General features: G+C 35.6%; 1 protein-coding gene across 1 annotated transcript in view; it reads left to right on the forward strand.

Moving 5' to 3' along the window:
• LOC120348903 (carbonic anhydrase-related protein 10-like) overlaps window positions 1–18,667 on the forward strand; it is a 244,794-nt gene that overhangs the window by 94,558 nt on the left and 131,569 nt on the right. The window contains exon 2 of the mRNA XM_039438567.1: window positions 9,982–10,029. Coding sequence (XP_039294501.1) covers window positions 9,982–10,029 — 48 coding nt within the window. The remainder of the gene's footprint in view (window positions 1–9,981; window positions 10,030–18,667) is intronic.

An 18,667-nucleotide genomic window follows, 5' to 3' on the forward strand; every position in this document is an offset into this window, starting at 1 on the left:
CATCTTCTTAAATGCCTATTTCCTATTTTGTGATGGCTATTTTTATATCAGGTGACTATCTTTTGTACGACGTATTTATCCTTTTATAAGAATAATGATGATATATATAATATCATAGTTGAATCTAAAAAGAGTTTCATAGTTCTCAAATATTGGTTGTGTTTGTATCTGGTATAGTTTCCTCTTCCTAGAGTTGAGCCATTTTACTATGACCAAAAGGTGATAAGCTGCTCTAGTAAAGGAATTAGGTTTACTTACAGTTTACTTACTGTATTATTTTTAAGACTCAGTAATGTAATTTTGTGTGTACAGTTGCTGTAAAACTTGATTTTATCTTTTGTCGTACTGTATTCAATATTTGACATTGCCTATTGTTCTAAGAATTTAACGGCAATAAAATCATACTTATTTATTTATGTCTCCCTCTTCTTTCAAGACACAATAAAATATACTCAACTTTTTTGAAGCATTTGCTTTAAAAGTTGAGCAAATGCTCTAGTTTATTCATACAATTTTGAGTATAAGCTTTTACTTTTGAGCAGATGCTCAAAATATTTTTTTGATGAGCATGAGCAAAAGGTTTTGCTAACGTTTATTCATAGAAAATGAAGCAAATGCTCCATATTTTAGAAGTATAAGCAAATGCTCAACTTTATTCATATGGCCCATTGTCAGTTCCACATAATTATCATCGTTGACAAACTGACAACATCTCTCTCATTCAAGAAGAAGAAGAAGAATAAGATGAAGAAGAAGAAGAAGAAGAAGAAGAAGAAGAAGAAGAAGAAGAGGAAGAAGAAAAAGAAGAAGATGGAGAATGGGTGGAAAGATGATGTAGATGAGATGAAAGAGGTACATGTAGTTGAACGCACCTTGCAACGTGCCAAAAAGCGCCCCGCTAAATATGAAGTTGGATTAGTCATTCTGTTGATGAATACACTTTTACTTCATCTGTTCTGCCTGTACCACAGTCACTGTATGAAGTGAATTATATAGTAACTGAAGCCTGTACCATACAACACTGCACTGCTGTGAAGAGCGTTGTAGTCATTTAAAACATGCATTTCTCACTCAACGCAGGTGTTAGCCTGTTTCTTATTACTTCTCCATACACATTCTAAGGTAGCAGTCGTTTTTAGAGGGTTCTGGATGCTTTGAAATAATGATGCATGGAAGGTGATATCTCTGTGTTAGATGGAATATTATAAATGCTTAATCAATTTTCAGACCTTAAAAATTTAAATTTCAAATTCTTCTTCTTAAAATATGCTTGCTACCTATTCTCTTTTTTCAATTAGCCTTTTTTTTCTTCAGTTTTTTTTTTCTATTTTCTATTGTGTCTTGTGTTATTTACTATTCATAATCTTTCTTCCAAACTATTTTTATTGCTATTTTTAGTTTTTTTTCTTTCTTAGTACTAATTTAGTTTCAGTTTGTGTAAACAATTGATTTTCAATGAGGCTTGTTTTGGCATAAAGCTGTAAGCCTCTATATGTTGTTGTAATTTTTCTATTGATGTAAATAAATAAATGAATATTTATTTCGTAGATCTAATTGCTGTACAGTTGGAATAGGGCAGTTAAACATCATCATCAACATGGATCCTGGATTATAGTGTGGTCCACGTTATAATGGCAGTGAAGAAAGATAGGAGAAAACGTTGCTGATCCTCTGTCTTGTCAATGCCTTCAATAGACGGTAGCTGATACAGGTTTATTGATGCAATATTGATAGTTCATCATCGTTTAAAATAATCATTTATATTTTATTAAGCAAGAAATTTCATTTTTCAATAATTTCATAATGAATTCTCATAATTAGGATGAAATATTTTGTTAATTAATTATTTATTCTACATTGTTAATAGACGATCTAGCAACAGAGCAAAGCGAGATAGAGATAGCGCTATCCGCTTTGTTGAATGATAGACAAGGATAGCAATGCCATTGCTAATCAAACACTGCCATTATAACGTGGACCTCACTATAGGCTTGTAAAGCCTGTTCCGGTGTCTACCGCTTCCTCGCTTTTCCGATGTCTCTCTCTCTCCATCCAACAGCTTATCTGGTTACAGCAAGCTTTTCTGCAAAACATATCTTGTTACAGAAATTCTGTCCTAGTTTTGATCTCTATCGAGTTCAATAAAAAGAATTGACTCTTGTGAGAGTATTTTAACTATCACATGCTCTTACAGGCTACCATATTATGAATACTTTTATTAGAATCAATGATATTCTTTTTCCCACAGTTACCTTGAAAAGTGGCCATTCCTGCACTTATTACAGAACGCAAAGAATCACTTTTTCGCTCTAGTGCGCAAAGTATTACTTTGCGTACTCTTAATACTTTGCATATTATCTTGCAGCCATCCCAATCAGCTGTTGACATTGTTGGCGTATATTTTGAATGCGAATTTGCTCTATCTATATTTTTTCTGATTTTCAAATAAATAAAAATGAGAACTCATCAAATTATACATTTTGAATATTATTAATCATTCATTATTTCAAATAATATTGTTTTCATTCATAAATTGGTTGAAAAATTATTTAGAAATTAAGATTCACTCAAAATTTTTCAAATTGATTGGATCAATTTAATTTTCAATTTGAATAAATGATCGATTATTAAGTTTCAATTGGATTATCAAGTTTAAAATAAATTAATGTTGTTATTGATAACAAAATTATACAGACAAACATTTGGTGAATTTCAGCTATCATTTTACCCATAATCAACCACTTCTCATATTCAATTTTTATGTGAAATACGTGAGCAAAGTTCCTCTGCTGCACTCAAGAAACCATTCCGCCCTCGCCTACGGCTCGTGCGTAAACGTTTCTTTCGGTGCAGCAAACTGTCACTTTGCGCACTAGTTGCACAAATAACTATTTCGGTGTTCGTGTCGCATGAACAAAAAACCTACTCGAACTTTTTTTGATCTTTGATTGCATATATTGAATAAATAAACGTTTATTCCCCAAAAACCTAAAACTACTACATCAATTACAGAAATATTAGATAGTTCATAACTACATACAATAGTCTAGTTAGTTTCAGGAATTTCTTTCAATGTGTCCTCTTCTTGTTTAGTTTTTTTCTGTGTGGACCTACTCCACTATGGCGTACCATGTTCTAGAGTAGGTTTTTTTTTGTGTGCGGATATTGGGTGTATATTTTAGTACCCAATTCATTAATATATTAGATATATCAACATATTAGAATAATAAGTATATGGGATAGAACTTAAATGCAGAGTTAACAGTGCACAATTGCACAAAAATGCACAATCCAAACAGTGGTTAAAAAATCGAAATAGCTTGTCACATTCAGAGATTTTTCATAGCGAGGGATTCAATTAATTAATTGACTATTCCTGTTGTCCATCAATATGACAGAATATTATTCAATCAAGTTTACATTATCGAGTTCATGTGTGGGTAGAATAGTATAGTGACAGAATAACACGAATTGATTTAACACTCAATTATGAGTCTCTAACACTGCAATATATGAGGCATCTCTCATAACATTCTATACACGAGGCTCTACAAGTAATATTATTCCCACGCAACAAAATGATTTGGTACACATACCTGACGTACTATCACTTCAATTAATGTCTACACAAATTCAATTAGCCTCCCACTATCAACGGAAACATTCCTGGTTGAAATTGTTTATGATCGAGACTGATATTGGAGAGGGTCTGGTTATCCTGTTATATTAATTTGTTGTAACAAGTTTGTAACTATATTATTGTAAATACAAAATTGTTTATGATCGATACTGATATTGGAGAGGATCTGGTTATTCTGTTACCTTAATTTGCTGTAACAAGTTTGTAACTAGATTATTGTAGTGATAAATACAATAGATTGTAGCAATAATATTAACTACATATTTACTAGAATATATTATAGTAATAACAGAGCTTGAACTCGATCAATCTGTTTTGGTTTCCAGAAAATCAAAATTTTGTGGGGTTGTTTTGCATTGCTTGTTTTATAGCTCACTTTAGTAGTTGTATCAATTGATGTTAAACGTCAATTTATTGGATTGTTTTCAATCAATTACGCTTCAAATTGATAGATTCCTTGACCAAATATTGTTCTTATCAATTAAAGTACCATTTAAAAACAAACTTTATTGGAGATATTGGAACATGGGAGTCGCCACTGATAATTGAGCTTAGTCCATGGTAATTTTTGTTTTTTCATCGATAGAAAATATTTGTGGAAGTAATTATTATTAAACGAAAATCCAAATTAAATTCTGTAATTCACCCCGAAGACTTCTGCTACTGCAAATATTGACAACAGGGTAAACAGCTAGATGGAAATTCGATGAGCGCTACAACTATTCAAAATTCCATCTAACTGTTTACCCTGTTGTCAATATTTGCAGTAGCAGAAGTCTTCGGGGTGAATTACAGAATTTAATTTGGATTTTCGTTTAATAATAATTATTAATTCATTAGCATTTGAATAATTTCAATATCTTAGTAATTTCCATCTGTAGATTTGTAGAAGTGTTAATCATCCTTTGGTCGATTTTGAGAATCTCGCTATCGCAAATATTGATGTTTGACAAGGTATTTCCGACATTGTTATTCCCGAGCAATTGTAACATTTCGCAGGCCCAATGTCTATGAAATTGTTAGTTATTTTGTTACATTCAATGATGTTATTGTATGGTTGGTGATTGAGATAACTGGCAAATCTTATTGAGTTTTCTTTCACTATGTGGCAGTTCTATACTAGGACAAGATTACATGTACCTAGTTTCCGATTTCTGTTATTCAAAGAAAACATAGAAATGTAGGGCAAGGATGATAATTGATTGATAGTTTTGAAATTACCAAAATGCTAGAATAAAAATCTGGTGTGGCGCATTCACACAACTTTCCTTGCCGTTATGAAAATTGATCATCTGACGCTAGTGTTCCCGTGCATCACAAGTCTACTATTCAAAGATTTGAGCCAGCTGGTGACAGGGCAATAACGCTGGAGACACACATGAGGTCTGCTATCTCTTCATAGTGAATGATTTAATAGAATCGGAGTTCCTGAAATTTTTACAGATATGAGACTTGTGGCAGTTGATAGAGCTTATCGATGACTATTTTAGGTATGAATTTGATCAAAATCGTTGGAGCCGTTTCCGAGAAAATCACGAAAAACCCTGTTTTTGACAACATTTTCGCCATTTCAGCCGCCATCTTGAATTGCATTTGATCGAAATTGTTCGTGTAGGATCCTTATAGTGAAAGGACCTTAAGTTCCAAATTTCAAGACATTCCGTTAATTGGGAGATGAGATATCGTGTACACAGACGCACATACACTCATACACACACACACACACACACACACACCACACACACACACACACACACACACACACACACACACACAGACCAATACCCAAAAACCAGTTTTTTGGACTCAGGGGACCTTGAAACGTATAGAAATTTAGAAATTCGGGTACCTTAATTTTTTTCGGAAAGCAATACTTTCCTTACCTATGGTAATAGGGCAAGGAAAGTAAAAATGCTACTTGTTCAATTCTTACCGGCAAAATAATAAAGCAGATAAAGAAGAAGAAGAAGCATGTAAGCAGCATAATTTATGAAGGCATGTGAGCAGCTTCACCCAATGTAGACACCTATTTTTCCCACGCTAGACCTCATCAACATACTTACATAGAGTACCATATTAAGTAGTTGACTTTCTCTTAGCTCTGTTATTATTCACCTCATTTTAATTCGTAATTCTCAGCTTAGAATTTACATCATTCTTGGAATGTTACTTGTTGATTCCTCTCTCATTATTTTCTCATATATTTATATGGTTTCCAGTATATAGTATAGTCTCTAGTATTCAGTCTATTTAGTTTCTCATAGCATTTTTTTTCTTAACTAATATAAAATAGTTTTTTCCTTGTTTTTTCTCTCAATTTTAAATTTTTTGTAAAGTGATTATTGTAATTTTTGGGATTTCCCAGTTCGCTCCCATATTGTTATAAATAAATAGATAAATAAGAAGAAGAAGAAGACTGATTGATTAATTGCCTTTATTAGGGCGGAGTTAGGACTCCTGGTCCTCTCTACCACACAACTCTAAAGAAGAAGAAGTAGTAGAAGAAGAAGAAGAAGAAGAAGAAGAAGAGAAGAAGAAGAAGAAGAAGAAGAAGAAGAACAACAACAACAAGAAGAACAAGAAGAAGAACAAGAAGAAGAAGGAGAAGAAGAAGAAAGGGCGAGGAGAATCAGTGAGTTGAGGAGGAGGCGGAAGAGGTGGTGGAGGTGGTTGATGAGGGGATGGAGAAGGAGGCGGAGGAGGAGGCCAAAATAGCAAGAGGTCCACGTCCCGGTTATGATGACAAATGTTTTTTTAGGGTCGTCAGACTACTATAATACACAACCAACTAGTCTACAATTCTCTATCAGGGGGCAGCAAAACAAGAAAGGAATATCTTTTGGGGTGGGGGGTGAACAGCTGAGGCGTCACTACGTCTGGACAACTTGGCGTCGGTAGTTCCCCCCCCCCTCCACAAACTCAAAAAGGGGGCTACAGTTTCCGAATCCCGGAATTCAGGCGCCGATTCGCAATTTCTAGTCTGCCCTTATCCACCCCAAAACCCCTCAAAACAGGGGTGTTTCTGCCCCTTTCTCACTCTGATCAATACCTTTGATGGTTTATCCGAGCCCGTCTTTGCTTGTTTGGATCTTTGCTTTGTGGAGAAGTCTTTTTATGGACAAGGATCAAAGGATGTGAGCGACTGTATCATGAAGGTTGTTATTAAGTGTTGAAAATCTGTATGTTGAGATTAAAGGTTGAAGGAGTTGTACTTAATTGGAAATTAGAGTTTTTCTGAGGATAATTTACAGGGGTTTGTTGTTTTTCTTATAAAAGTAATTGCTCATCGGGCTGATAGAGCCTGAGAAAATTATCACGGAGAACCTGTCTTTAATTTGTTTCCAGATATAACCATAGAGAAACAATAGCGTAAGTAGATATCCCATGGTATAGGGCGTTTATGTCGCAACTTTTACTGTTATCCCAAGCCGATAGTTCACGTAGCTCTTTCATATGCAGCTGTGTGATGCTGGTAGTCTCTCAAATTGTGCCGTTCATACACTATCACCCCAACAAAACAGTAAAAATTTTCAATAATCGACAGTAATCGGCTTGAGATAACAGTGAAAGTTGCGACATAAATTCCCTATACCATGGGATATCTACTTACGCTATTGTTTCTCTATGATATAACTTAGTCGTTAATTTGTGATTAACCCTTTTTATCATTACCCCAAGCGAGGTAATTGGACTACCCCAACCCACATTTTGTCTATTTTTTTGTAGATAATGCTGATGTATCTCATTGAAACGTTGAGTATTTGTTAAAAACATATCACTTTAGTTATTTTATCTCATAAAATCATTTCATTCCTCTTATTTTTGAAATTATAAGCAGATTCATCCTGGGGGTAAATTACCCAACTTGTATTCCATGTCATGAAAATGTTTGGTATATTTCATGTATCATCGGAATACATCAGATATCAATCTAATGTTAAATTCTTATTTTTTCGCCAAACCTGATTCATAATGATCACTTGGAAACTAAATTAGGAAAATTGCTTCTCTATAACCATAATTCAATTATTTGACAGCATTTCCCTTACAACAATATGATAGAATGCTCAACTTTGTTCTCCTGTCAGTTTTTGATTGAAAACATATTTTTCAACAAAATAATTTTTCTTATTATATTAATAGCTTTTGTAATGCATTTGATCAATGAATTAACAGGAAAAATATGAAATCTATGTAAAAGCGAAATGGTACTCACTGACTGACTGACTGACTCACTCACTCACTCGCAGAACTAAAAATCTACCAGACCAAAAACGTTCAAATTTGGTAGGTATGTTCAGTTGGCCCTTTAGAGGCGCACTAAGAAATCTTTTGGCAATATTTTAACTCTAAGGGTTGTTTTTAGGGGTTTAAAGTTCGTCTTTTAGCAAGTATATTCTTCTCATTATCTTGATTATAATTGAAAAATGTCCATACCATATGTTAATATAGAACTATAATTTAGAGAGAGTACCTCTTCGAAACAGTTGTTAACTGATAACTAAATTAATAATTTTGTCAGGTTGGCATTAAGTTGAGTTGACTTTGTTAGGTTGGCACCAAGTTGAAGAGATTGAAATGCATTTATCGCGGAAAAATTGATTGGGCACTGCTACTTCAATTAGATCCATTCCTGGGAATATTATATTACTAGGCGTCAGGCTCGCTTCGCTTGCCATATCCGTTTAGCCAGACGTTTAGTCTGGACCCCCGACTGGATCGTCCTAACATATGATCGATCGTCCTACAAATGAAAAATGCAGGCGAGCGAAGCGAGCCTGCTGATCTCATTCTTGGACGATCCAGTCGGGGGTCCAGGGGGCGGAGCCCCCTGGCTAGACGGATATGGCGAGCGAAGCGAGCCTAACGGCTAGTATTCATATAAAACTGAAATCTTGTTGGGGTAACCCAGTTTCCCCACTTGGTATTTTGTGTATGTGAAAAACGATGGTAGTGGAAGGGTTAAGTTGGAGGAGTTGTGCTGGAATTGAAAATTGGAGTTTCTGATGGAAAGTCACAGGGTTTCCTTGTTTTATTATAAAACCAATAATTGCTCATCATTAATAGAGCAAGGTTCAATGAGAGACAAGCTTCAATTGTTTCAAATATAGATTTGCTGCTGTGTTGAATATCCATTCTATAGGTCACATTTATTCCCACATCACAATTACTTTCCAAATTGCACATTACTTTCCACAATGAATCTCAAACTTAAATTTCAGAACACTCATGAAGGGAAAAATTCACCTATTAGCAGTAAGAAGTAAATTTGTATGGCTCTTGTTGGTGAGGATTCCCTGAATATATAATTTAAGCCGTCAATGGGCCTTACCACTGTCATACTTCAGCCGGGACCGACATTTTAACGTGCCTATCCGATAATATTAACAGTGACGATATATTTCTCGAAACTAGGTTCTTACAGTAATCGTTAGTATATAGTTCATAAAAGAAAAACATGCTCTGTATCCCTCCTCAGACAATTTTAATGAAATCGGGATTATGCGATGTTTTCTTCTCAATTTCAGTTGGATTTATAGGTTTGAATCTACAATCAATGAAATTGCCTTAAATAGAGAACTATTTATGAACTACACAAAACGAACGTCTCTTTTATGTTATAGCAGAACGATTTTACCTAATGAAATTGTTTGGAGTTGAACATGAACATGAGAAAATGAATAGAAATTGATATTGTGGTCTAAAACTTATGTAAAGTGAACAACTAAAAGACTTAACCTATTTTGGACTATGCGTAACCTTATCCAAATTTGGGAGAGGAATAAATCAAGGTTACCTTTTTTATTTTGTTGTATTGCTGATGTAAACAATAAAACTTGAAACTTGAAACTTACCTTATTTTTTCTCTCCCTATCATTTTTGATGATGTACTTGTTGTATTAATCAACCAAGAACAAAGAATAAACAACGAAGAATTGCTTCATAATTAAAAATAATAAAACAACAAAGATATTGTCAAATTTCACCAAAAATTTATTAAAAACTTTAAAACAGAACCATGGTTTCACGTAGTTTACCAACACATCATCAGCTGTAATGTATGGAGAGATTTGACAACATCACCATCAATTCTAATAATTAAAAATGTGTTGGTTTCAACACGAAACTGGAGTCATGTGTACAAATCCAATAAATTTTGATGTGACAAAAATAAAATTGTTTTTTTTCCATGATGAAGAAATGAATTATAGTGTTTTATGATCATGAATAATTTCCATCATGATCTCCTCATCAGAGTGTCTTATTGCACATGTATTATTGGTGCATAGAAATGTCTGAAATGTGAACTAGTGATTAATTTTGTTTTTTATTTTTTGCAGAAATCCGGGCAAGCTGGGAGGAGTGGTGGACTTATGATGGAATATCAGGTGAGTTATTCATTATTCTGTAGCATTCTTTAAATATTCGAATTGATATATTATAATGTATTGCAATGAATATAATAAAATAGCCGTCAGGCTCGCTTCGCTCGCCATATCCGTCTAGCCAGGGGGCTCCGCCCCCTGGACCCCCGACTGGATCGTCCAAGAATGAGATCAGCAGGCTCGCTTCGCTCGCCTGCATTTTTCATTTGAGCATTTTTTATCATATGTTAGGACAATCCAGTCGGGGGTTCAGACTAAACGTCTGGCTAAACAGATATGGCGAGCGAAGCGAGCCTGACGGCTAGTAATATAATATTCCCAGGATTGAAGTAGCAGTGCCCAATCAATTATTTTTACGCGATAAATGCATTTAAATCTTCAACTTGGTGCCAACCTAACAAAGTCAACTCAACTTAATGCCAACCTGACAAAATTATTAATTTAGTTGCCAGTTGACAACTGTTTCGAAGAGGTACTCTATCTAGATTATAGTTCTATAGTAACATATGATATGGAAATTTCAATTATAATTAAGAGATTGGGAGAAGAAGAATATACATGCTAAAAGACGAACTTTAAACCCTTAACCTAGCTCCGCAGTGCAGGCTGGTTGCTTGGCTGAATCGGACTAGGCGCTGAGACAGCAAATAATAGCAGCGTTGGTGGGAATGCGAGCGGCCGCAGTAACACCTCCCACCCAGCAATGGTCGGCGTAGTTACGCCTAGCGGACAGACGAAAGAACAAACCAGTCGGTTATTTGATCCCTCCAGCCAGGCTCAGCCAAGCAGCCGAGACAATAGAACAATGGAGTGACGGTCTTATTCGCGTTCATCAGCAGTTTTCTTTCTCACGACTATTTTTATTTTTGTGTGTCAATAATAACTCCAGTCACCAGTAAAAAGTTTCCAGAAACGTGGTGTACTACCATATTAATGACTTTTCATGATGATTTTTAATTATTTAAAAACATTGTTGACATTCTGAGCCTTTAGGCTAAACTTGGGGTCGCTGAGAACGAATCTGCAATCAGAATTTCTCTATCACCAAAAATAACGAAAAAAATCCAGCTGTTGATCTTCCGGCAACCGTTAACAGTCATCCTGCAATGCGGCCGAAACACTTCCAAGCCAGACACCCATCTCGAATGACAACAACGCCAAGCTGTAAGAAACCATCCTGCACTGCGGCGCTAGGTTTAGAGTTGGAATATTGCCAAAAGATTTCTTAGTGCGCCTCTAAAGGGCCAACTGAACATACCTACCAAATTTGAACGTTTTTGGTCCGGTAGATTTTTAGTTCTGCGAGTGAGTGAGTGAGTGAGTGAGTGAGTGAGTCAGTCAGTCAGTCAGTCAGTGAGTGCCATTTCGCTTTTATATATATATAGACTAGCCGTCAGGCTCGCTTCGCTCGCCATATCCGTCTAGACAGGGGGCTCCGCCCCCTGGACCCCCGACTGGGTCGTCCAAGAATGAGATCAGCAGGCTCGCTTCGCTCGCCTGCATTTTTCATTTGAGCATTTTATCATATGTTAGGACAATCCAGTCGGGGGTCCAGACTAAACGTCTGGCTAAACGGATATGGCGAGCGAAGCGAGCCTGACGGCTAGTAATATAATATTCCCAGGATTGAAGTAGCAGTGCCCAATCAATTTTTCCGCGATAAATGCATTTAAATCTTCAACTTGGTGCCAACCTAACAAAGTCAACTCAACTTAATGCCAACTTGACAAAATTATTAATTTAGTTGCCAGTTAACAACTTTTTCGAAGAGGTACTCTCTTTAGATTATAGTTCTATAGTAACATATGATATGGAAATTTCAATTATAATTAAGAGATTGGGAGAAGAAGAATATACATGCTGAAAGACGAACTTTAAACCCTTAAAAACAACCCTTAGAGTTGGAATATTGCCAAAAGATTTCTTAGTGCGCCTCTAAAGGGCCAACTGAACATACCTACCAAATTTGAACGTTTTTGGTCCGGTAGATTTTTAGTTCTGCGAGTGAGTGAGTGAGTGAGTGAGTGAGTGAGTCAGTCAGTCAGTCAGTCAGTGAGTGCCATTTCGCTTTTATATATATATAGACTAGCCGTCAGGCTCGCTTCGCTCGCCATATCCGTCTAGACAGGGGGCTCCGCCCCCTGGACCCCCGACTGGATCGTCCAAGAATGAGATCAGCAGGCTCGCTTCGCTCGCCTGCATTTTTCATTTGAGCATTTTTATCATATGTTAGGACAATCCAGTCGGGGGTCCAGACTAAACGTCTGGCTAAACGGATATGGCGAGCGAAGCGAGCCTGACGGCTAGTAATATAATATTCCCAGGATTGAAGTAGCAGTGCCCAATCAATTTTTCCGCGATAAATGCATTTAAATCTTCAACTTGGTGCCAACCTAACAAAGTCAACTCAACTTAATGCCAACTTGACAAAATTATTAATTTAGTTGCCAGTTAACAACTTTTTCGAAGAGGTACTCTCTTTAGATTATAGTTCTATAGTAACATATGATATGGAAATTTCAATTATAATTAAGAGATTGGGAGAAGAAGAATATACATGCTGAACGACGAACTTTAAACCCTTAAAAACAACCCTTAGAGTTAAAATATTGCCAAAAGATTTCTTAGTGCGCCTCTAAAGGGCCAACTGAACATACCTCCCTAATTTGAACGTTTTTGGTCCGGTAGATTTTTAGTTCTGCGAGTGAGTGAGTGAGTGAGTGAGTGAGTGAGTGAGTCAGTCAGTCAGTCAGTCAGTGAGTGAGTGCCATTTCGCTTTTATATATATAGATTTCAGCTAATTCATCTAATTATTATAGTGAGGTCCACGTTATAATGAAAGTATTTTATCAACTTTGGTTTTGCTATCCTTGTCTATCATTCGACAAAGCCGGTGGTACTATCCTTTTATAGGTCCACAACGATGCCAATTATGTTTTTGACGGTGTAGAAATATATATAATTAATGCAGAGAATTGGCATCGCTATTCTCCTATCTTTATATACTGCCATTATAACGTGGACCTCACTATAGATCAGCCGAGACAATACAATGATCGAAAAATAAAAACAGGCTATTGCCCAAAACTTCTTCAATCTCCTAATTAGTTTCAAATTGTCCAAATATTATACATAGGTTATGTCCATTTCAATTTCTTCACCAAATTATCAATCTGGAAATATAAATTAAAATAAAATTTACCTCTTGAAATCAATAATTGTGAACAGGCCCCAGGAAAATCAAGTATTTTTTCATACTAGTTACATTGAATTGACTTTTTTTAACCACGGTAAATTAACCTTCCACACTGTTGTAAAAAGTTCAACAGTGTTAGTTTTTTTGCTGCACAACACTATTGAATGGGGTGGTGTCAGTGAATGAGTCACCTATGCATTCCAAAACTTTTCCCCCATCACTCCACTGAGTTGCAGTATCAACCGAGCAACGGTTCAGTCTTTAGGTGCCATTTAGTCGCGACAGTGTATAAATAGTGTATAAATGATAGGGAAAGAGAAATGCCAATGAACCAATAACACAGAAATTGTTGGCTTTGCTTGGTGTACCTTATTGGGCTACGAAACGGTTATCATGCAAATGTTCGTAGGCGTAGAATAATCTAATGAGATGGGAATATTAATTAATATGTTTTGACAATAAACAGAGTACATAAAACATAAAAAATAGGATGTTGTAAAAATTACAACACGCGACTGCTCGTGTGATTGAATAGGGCGCGGCTACCGGAAGATTAAAATTAGATTTTAAGTTAGATTCAGAAATGTTATGAGGTGAGCAGGTACAAGCCAGTAACAGGCGCCCCCTATTTGCAGAATTGAGGACTATGCCAGTGGGCGTTCCAATCCTCCAATCAGAAGATAGTATGAGAAGCTGAGAGGCGTAGCTTGCTGTCATTGGTCCGTTATTCTTACACTATGATTATTTTTTGAAATGAATATATTCATTATATTTGATAGAACAATATTGAAACTTGAAGTACCCTTTATTATTTAAAATATTAAAAAGACTTGTTTCGATCATAGGTCATTTTCAAGTTGAAATGTGGAAAAGAATTTTTTTCCATTATATTTATCATTGTCAATCAAATAGAGTCATTGGTTGAGTTCAAAGCCACTGAACGATGAGACCGGTGAGTGAACGTGGCTCTGAACGAAGAGCCGTTTGGCGTTGAACGATGCATAGACTAACATGCAGCGGTAGATTATTTGGAATTGAAATCGGCCATTGAGGGGACAGCCTGGAAGACTATTACATAGACTACTAAAGATCTTGAAGAATTTTGTGATCTATAATATCACAAAAATATTATATATATTATATAATATCTTGTACTAAAATACCTCAATGGAACCTTTAATTTCAAGTAAGAGCTAGCATTGGGAAAGTATAGACATTGTGCGTTTATACCTCTTCAAGGTCTTTGGTCCAACTGATAAGAAAAAAAATACGTCATATCCAGTTCGTTCACTGATCAGTTAATTGTACTTTCCACCGACGGAAAAGAACGTAAATGGTTGAGTTCAAAGCCACTGATCAATTCCACCGGGTTTTTTTTACGTTCAGTAAAAAACCTTATCGATTAGTGATCACACATGAATCACAGAATGGAAAGTCGGCTAGTATCCTGACGCCATAATCCGCCATCTTAAAGTGTAGCATTGTAATATAGCAGTAGTTTTAATTTCTAACAAGATGATGCAGACATGTGTTGTGGTCTTGGTGTACTCAAATCTTGGTTAGACTGATACCTTCCATTTTGTGTGTATTCTGTGGCTGAACGGTTGCTCATGAGTCATGAATGACAGATGTTTCCCCTGTTGATCATATTTTGTAAAAAGAACTAGAACTTAACCTATTTCATTGTAATCAATTAAAATGGAAAACCATCAGGTGATTGGAGTAGTTTTAAATGCTTTGTAAAATATTTAAAATGTTATTGAATTTATGTAATCATGCATTTCTCTGCTCCCAAATACATTATAATGGAGTCCATCATTTGTAAACAACCTCATATTCAGCCATGTATGTTTACGTTCAGCTACTCTATTTACGTTCTTTTCCATCGGTGAAAAAGTACGATTAACTGATCAGTGAACGAACCGGATATGACATTTTTTTTTTCTTATCAGTTGGACCAAAAGACCTTTAAGAGGTATAAACGCACAATACCTATGCCTCCCCAATGCTAGCTCTTACTTTGAAATTAAAGGTTCCATTGAGGTATTTTAGCGCGAGATATTGTATAATATATATTTTTTGTAATATTATAGATCACAAAAATCTTCAAGATCTTTAGTATGTAATAATCTTCCGGGCTGTCCTCTTAATGGCCGATTTCAATTCCATATAATCTAGCGCTGCATGTGAGTCTATGCATCGTTCAACGACAAAACAGTACATCGTTCAGAGCCACGTTCACTCACCGATCTCATCGTTCACTCACCGATCAGTGGCTTTGAACTCAACCATATAGCTTGGACCACACTGTAATAGAAAGTTGTCAAAGTTGACCATACCAAAATAAGTTGAAAGTTGCTATGGAATCAAATCTGTTGAGAGATTTTTGCTGTTCAGTAAATGAATTATTGTTTCACGCTTTGTCAGTCAAAAGTCTATTTGATGTCAGTAGGAGTGTATATGAGGGGGGGCAGTTGTAATGAAGGGCTTAGCATGGTGTGAGGGGGATTCTCTCCCACTCTTCCTTGGTCATTCTCTATTTCTTCAATTCTCTCTCTCTTTCTCTTTGCGAGGCTCACCAATTTTAATCAACTGCTTAATCTAATGCCGCTGGCACGGCCTACGGATCACTAATCTAGGCCCAGTATAAATCCCGGTAATTGAAGGCAGAAGAGTTGCGCTTGGTTTTTACTCCTTTCACATCTTTTCACCTCCTGTTTTTTACTCCTCCTTCTTTTCTTCTCTTCTTTCCCTAATCACCATCTTCTCATTTTGCTTTCGTCATGTTTTCCTCATCAATGTCCTCCTACTATTCTTTCACTTCATTCTCGAATTTATTTATCCATTTTTGAGTTCATACTCTCATCTGTACTATTTTGCTCCTTCTTCTTCTATATAATTATTTTCCTTCTTTCCCCACTTCTATTCCTACCCCTTGTCATTCACCATTCACCTTATTATTCTTCTTCTTCTTCTTCTTCTTTTTCTTCTTCTTCTTCTTCTTCTTCTACTTCTACTTCTTCTTCTTCTTCTTCTTCTTCTTTTTCTTTTTCTCCTTCTTCTTTTCCACCTTCTTCTTCTCCTTCTCCTCCTTCTCTTCTCCTTCCACTTCTTATTCATTTTGTCTTCCTCTTGACCGTTTCATTCATGAGTTCATTTCTACCTTTTTCCTCGTCTTCTTCAAGAGGTGTGAAGAATTTTATACCAGTGTAATGAAGATGTTTTCTTGTTCTTCTAACTCTGCAGCTCTACATTTTAACAGCAAGTCTGCATGTTTTTTAGTATGCGATAGTAAAGGGCAGAATCAATTAGGAGCGCACTGTTACCTATTGCCAATTATCAGAATTAAATTGGATTTCCAGCAAGCTGCGGGTGTGATGGCTTGCTTTGCTTTGTGCTGGTGTAGGGAATAGTGTTATCGTAGCATATCGGCTGTGAAATTAGTTTATTGTAACAATGGAAGTGATCTAGTTTCGTTGATTAAGGGGTTTTGAACATGGTTAAAATTGGAATAGAGTTGAAATGAAGGGAGTCCAACTTTCTTGAAGTCAAATCATGAATTATATTAGTTACTAGCAGGTAACCCGTGCTTCGCAAGGGTGTTTCTTAAAACTTGACGTAATGAAATCTAGAAGAATTATTCAAAATAGGCCTATAAGAATCCTCAGTTGATTAAGAATTTATATGCTGCATTTCAAGTGACCAATATGACCACATTTCTATTAAAAAAAGAAGTTGGATTAAAAATGGCGAAAAAAATTTGGGTGTGACGGAAAACCTGTTTTTATCATTCGAAAAGGATCCTCAATCATTCGTATCTTCTAATTTCCCTTTTAAGAGAAATCTTCTGCTGCTTCCATACAAACTGGAAGCATGACAAATAATTGAAAACTTAACAAATTGAAAACTTGATGTAATCAAATCTTGAATAATTTCAAATTAGTCTATAACCACCCTCGGTTAAGCAAGAATCTATATGCAAAATTTCAAGTTAATCAGTCCAGTAGTTCTGACGTGATAATGCGTAAAACATAATTTCCCTATACTTTAGACCTGTATAGGCTACGTTTATAATCCAGTTCCTTCCTTTATTATAGTATAGAAGATGATACATGGATGGATGATCACTGTTATTTTACCAACATATAGAATAAGTTGAATAGTTTCCCTTTCAGAGGGAGTTTTGACAACCCACAAAACTCATTTTTCATTTGAAGATATAACGAAAAGGTGCATATGACATTATTTTTTCGCTCAGCTTGCCAAAATACCCCTCATTCCAATATTAAAATTTTCGACTGACTGTACAGTGAGTCAGTCATTCTATCAGGGCTCGAATAATTTTGAATTTTTAATTAAATAAAAATGGAAGAATATAATTTCTTTATGTAAATAACAACACCTTCATTCAAAGACATATTAACTGCATGCGTTTTCATATTGCCGATACAGCATTGATGAAACTGTAGACGTTTATTTAGCACTTTTTCTCAAAAATTGTTCTAGCTGAAAAATTAATAATCCATGCCACGTGTAGGCCTAAAAATTGCATCAGGAAAACAAAGTTTCAAAACTGTTTTTCAGGTAGAAAGCAATATAGAAACATATGTTCCTTTTTTAATTTCGACCATATGATTTAGTGATTTTTTGATGAAAACGAATGTACCATTAATGAAATTTTAACATTAATTCTGAAAAATCTAGAAGGAAAATTAAAATTTGGGCTTCCAGGTGCACGAGATTGATATTTTTAGAATCTATGTGCAAAATTTGGAGATCTAAATCATTCCCGTTTTTCCTGTATGCAAACCACAAGTTGACATGTTTTGATGCGAACAAACACAACCCTACTCTCTCTTATTATGTAGAAAGAAAAAGGAAGATGCTTCATTTTTGAGATACTTCTAGTCGTATTCAACTATTTTGAAAAATAAGTGATGATATTGAAAATTCATAGAAATTCTTTTCAAACTCCGCGTTCTATATTCAGATTTTAGTTATTTAATTTGCCATTCCATATTGAACATCTGTCCAAATCACAGTACAAGTTGGCCCGCCGCAAAGTAGACCCACGCTAATCCACAAAAAGCAACCCACGCCGTGGGATGTTTTGTAAACCATTGCTATAGAATTATTCATAATCAATCAGCTGACAAGTGGATTATTCATTGCATTTATTACACAGATGTCTGGAAAAGCCTAGCAATGGTTTACAAAACATCCCACGGCGTGGGTCGCTTTTCGTGGATTAGCGTGGGTCTACTTTGCGGGGGGCCTCAATTCGGTCACTTGGTAGAACGGTAGAACATGTATGTTTATTATGCACACACACACACACATGTACATCATTGGTTTTGTCATCAGCGGGAGGCTTTCAACATAAGATAAGAATCACAAATTATGATGATACAAAAATAATTCAACCTCAAATAGAGCAGCGAAGGA

This window comes from Nilaparvata lugens, chromosome 12, assembly GCF_014356525.2.
Source record: "Nilaparvata lugens isolate BPH chromosome 12, ASM1435652v1, whole genome shotgun sequence".
Taxonomy (NCBI): domain Eukaryota; kingdom Metazoa; phylum Arthropoda; class Insecta; order Hemiptera; family Delphacidae; genus Nilaparvata; species Nilaparvata lugens.